This window comes from Camelina sativa, chromosome 2 (genome assembly GCF_000633955.1).
Source record: "Camelina sativa cultivar DH55 chromosome 2, Cs, whole genome shotgun sequence".
NCBI lineage: Eukaryota > Viridiplantae > Streptophyta > Magnoliopsida > Brassicales > Brassicaceae > Camelina > Camelina sativa.
Window position 1 is genome coordinate 7366224 of NC_025686.1, and position 4055 is coordinate 7370278.

Here is a 4055-nt window from a genome sequence, read left to right on the forward strand (position 1 = left end):
GTGTCGAGCCAACGCCATCACTCCACTCGAGCCAACGCCATCACTCACTCGAGCCATTACTCGTTCGCACATGTCAGGGAGACGTTCCATCCTACACGCTTCAGGAGATTCCCAAACCGACGCTTGATCTTGTCGTTTTAAGTTTTAGGGATTTTATGTCTTTACTATAAATACGTTTTGTTAAGTCTTTGCGACAACATCTTAGTTTTTATCTCGTTTTTATTTTGTAAGGTTTCCCTAGCCACCAAGAACCGTTCCCAGACTTTGTATTCAGATATCTTTTGATACATTGAGTATTTGCATTTGATTTCTTCTACAAACTTGTTTATCTCATTTTTACCTATCTAAGAATGCTTGTTTCAATGTTTTCTGAGTTTGTGTTGTTGATGATGATTTCCGGATCTGAGTAGTGCGTTAGTTCTTGAGGATGGGATAGATTAGGTGGAGGATCTTAGGATGTAGGGTGTTTAAGCTTGATTTGTATGATTCCCTTCTGGACTAGAGTTAGAATTACTAGTTTCTCTCTGATCAATTGGAACTAGGTTCGAGACATTTCCACACCCAAAAGGTGTTTGATGAAATGTCTGACCAACTAGTGCCAGAGACTTACGTTCCTAGCCTAAGAGATTAGTTGTCTAGGATGTTTGTTGACGTGAATGAACTTGTTTGTCATGCCTGCTCGACCACGTTTCTCTAGCGAGAGCTAGGTATGGAAGTGGTTGAGTCTGAGTAGCTTTTACCGAGAGATTGGATTAGCTAAGTTGTGATGTTCATTGTTTAGGGATAGATTGCTTGTGGTATGTTAAACACTCTGTAGACTAGGATACTCCACCGACATCAATTACTCCCATCCTTAGGACTTTTATCCTTTTGATTGATATTACATTCCTGAGATTGTTTCGCTTCTTGCTTTTTAGTTCATGCTTAGACTCGTTTCTGTTTTTATTAATTTTCATTTCTTGTCTTGCATTCTCGTTTCTAGTTCTAGAACACATTTCCGTTTGCATTTTTTGTCATTCTAGGATTGTTAAAAAAAACACTCTTTTTGAATTGGCTTGACTTGTGATTCCTTGATTGCATTTTGATTGCTAGCAACATCCCATTTGGATTGACACCTTAAATACTACAACATTTAAGGTTAATTGAACCTACTAGGATAAGACACACAAAAATCCTAGTATCAAAGTTAAAGGTAAAAATGACAGCTCATAAAATAGAAGTTGAACATTAAATTTCAAGAAGTAGCTCATATTGTCGGCTAGAGAAGTATGACAAGGCTGAAAATATTGTTTGTGAAAGAAAAGAAAAAACAAGTGTAAAAGCTAAATAAAAATATATATATATATATATATTTAAATTGAATTAGTTTATGTGGTATCATGAAATTATTAATAATTATCATTTTATAACTAATATATATATATATATATAATTTTTATTTCAAAAATTTCAATAGATATGATTTTTACTAAAATAATATCCCACGCATAGCGCGTATATAGAACCTAGTTAAAGGTAAAAATGACAGCTCATAAAGTAGAAGTTCAACATTAAATCTCAAAATTCCAGTGATAATGAAATAGATTTTTTACCTTCTCATAGTATTAGTTCTTACACTAACTTCTTTAGAAAATAAAATATAAATTTTGTAAATCTTATTTTTATATTTTAAAATATTAGTATAATATTACTTTTAAAACACATTTGGAAACTTAAATTATTATGATATCCAAATAATGGAATTTGGTTGATTGTTTTAAGAATGTATGGAAACTATTCTTTTAAAAAACAATCTACACCAAATGACAAATTAAAATAATTAATTTCTTACATTTTCTATTTTTGTATTTTTATAGTTTTAAATTAATTTATAACATCGTACATAGCTGCTTCTTGTAACCATTATAAATCGAACAAAAGATAATCAGTTCTTTCTAAACAAACATAGAGAACTGAATTCCTGGATTAAAATCTATAAAATAAAATCTAGATTATTGCTAGATCTGTGGCAAGTCGGAAATGTCGCGATGGACGAGCGATCTGCACTGCCAGTTTGTCAATACAGTTGAAGAACTTGGTGGAGAAAGGGGTATGCTGATTCTTTTTCTTACTATGTACAAAATTTCAAAATAAATCGTAAAATTTTTGTCAAATCAACAATTTATCTATGTTTATCTCTTCTATTTTCTGATGAAAAAAAAATATAGCTGGATACTTCTCATTATTTATTTTATTTTTTTTCTGTCGACCAAAATTTTAATTTAAAGACTATTTTTGGGTTGCAATTCTAATATAAAATAGCACATTTATTTTAATGTAAAGCAATGGTATTAACTATCTTAAAATTGCAGATGCAACTCCAAGGAGTATTTTAGAGCACATGAATGAGAGTAGACTCGCAATGTCAGAAGAGAGACACGCCCGTTTGAGGGAAATCATTCAGAGGCAAACTCAGTTGCACTTTCGTCAATATGAACGTCATCAAAAAATTGTTGATAATAATATCCAAAACCCACAAAGGTTCGTCTAATAAACAATTAATATTTGTTTACAAAATTGTAATTTTTTAGCTTTTGAAATTAATTTTGATGATATATGCTTTTGAATTTATTTTTTTATGATTTTTTGTAGGCAAGAAGAGAAGATGGATAAAAGCACAATCGAAGTGGGAGAATTGAGTAGCGGTACTCAAGAAATTTCTTGCAAGTCTCTCTATCAATCTTCAAGAGTATGTATACTCTTTCTTTTTTTTTTTTTTAAGAAAAACACAACTTTATTTATGGGCCTCATCCCTTAACGGGCTTAAGGCCTGCAAATCAAACAGCTACAATTACAAAACGGNTTCAAGAGTATGTATACTTTTTTTTTTTTTTTTTTTTAAGAAAAACACAACTTTATTTATGGGCCTCATCCCTTAACGGGCTTAAGGCCTGCAAATCAAACAGCTACAATTACAAAACGGAAAGACAAATTCCGGTGAACAGAAACAGATTACAAGGTTGAAGTCGGGCGGTTAAGCGGAGGCAGAGAGTCAAATCTACTAGTTCCGGCAAATACAAGGCCCACAACTTTGCGACTACGTCGCCGGATAGATTCTTTGACCGGAGTATTCGGATCCGGTCTCCAAACCGTCACCAACGACAAGCCTGACCCGTCACAAGCCTTCCAGAGTAGAACAACTCTCCGACGCTCCGCCACCCATTGAATGTCGAGTCCCCTCACTACAAGAAGAAGCGACTACTGATTGTGACTACCGATTGTGACTCTTTATTCAGTCGCAAAATATAGCGACCACTTAGCGATTCATTTACGACTGTTTTCCGACTAAATATACAGAAGAAGCAAAATAGTAGCAATTTACGACAGAAACATTATAGTCGCAAAACAATCGCATTTTGAGACTGTTTAGTGACTGTAATTTACAAAACAAAAAAAATCACAAATTAGCATCGTNATCCGCTCGGGTCACGCCATCATTCCATCGTCACACATCCGCTCGAGTCACGCCATCACTCCATCATCACACATCCGCTCGGGTCACGCCATCATTCCATCATCACACATCCGCTCGAGTCGTGCCATCACTCCGTCATCACACATCCGCTCGAGTCACGCCATCACTCCGTCGTCGACTACCGTTTGAGCCGACGCCATCACTCACTCGAGCCACTTCTCGTTAGCACATGTTNCATGTTTCTATACACATTTCCACTTTGAATTGATCAATATCAGTCATATTGACTCTTGTTTTTTGCGACTATCTCNTTCCCAAACCGACTCTTCATCTTGTCGTTTTAAGTTTTAGGGATTTTATGTCTTTACTATAAATACGTTTTGTTAAGTCTTTGCGACAATATCTTAGTTTTTATCTCGTTTTTATTTTGTAAGGTTTCCCTAGCCACCAAGAACCGTTCTCAGACTTTGCATCGAGATATCTTTTGATACATTGAGTATTTGCATTTGATTTCTTCTACAAACTTGTTTATCTTATTTTTACCTATCTAAGAATGCTTGTTTCAATGTTTTCTGAGTTTGTATTGTTGATGATGATTTCC

At 34.3% G+C, this 4055-nt stretch overlaps 1 protein-coding gene across 1 annotated transcript in view; it reads left to right on the forward strand.

The window, feature by feature from the left end:
- LOC104749367 (probable transcription factor RL9) overlaps positions 2020 to 4055 on the forward strand; it is a 4673-nt gene continuing 2637 nt past the window's right edge. Inside the window, exons 1-3 of the mRNA XM_010470980.1 lie at positions 2020 to 2089; positions 2352 to 2520; positions 2632 to 2706. Of these exons, the coding sequence (XP_010469282.1) occupies positions 2020 to 2089; positions 2352 to 2520; positions 2632 to 2706 (314 nt within the window). The remainder of the gene's footprint in view (positions 2090 to 2351; positions 2521 to 2631; positions 2707 to 4055) is intronic.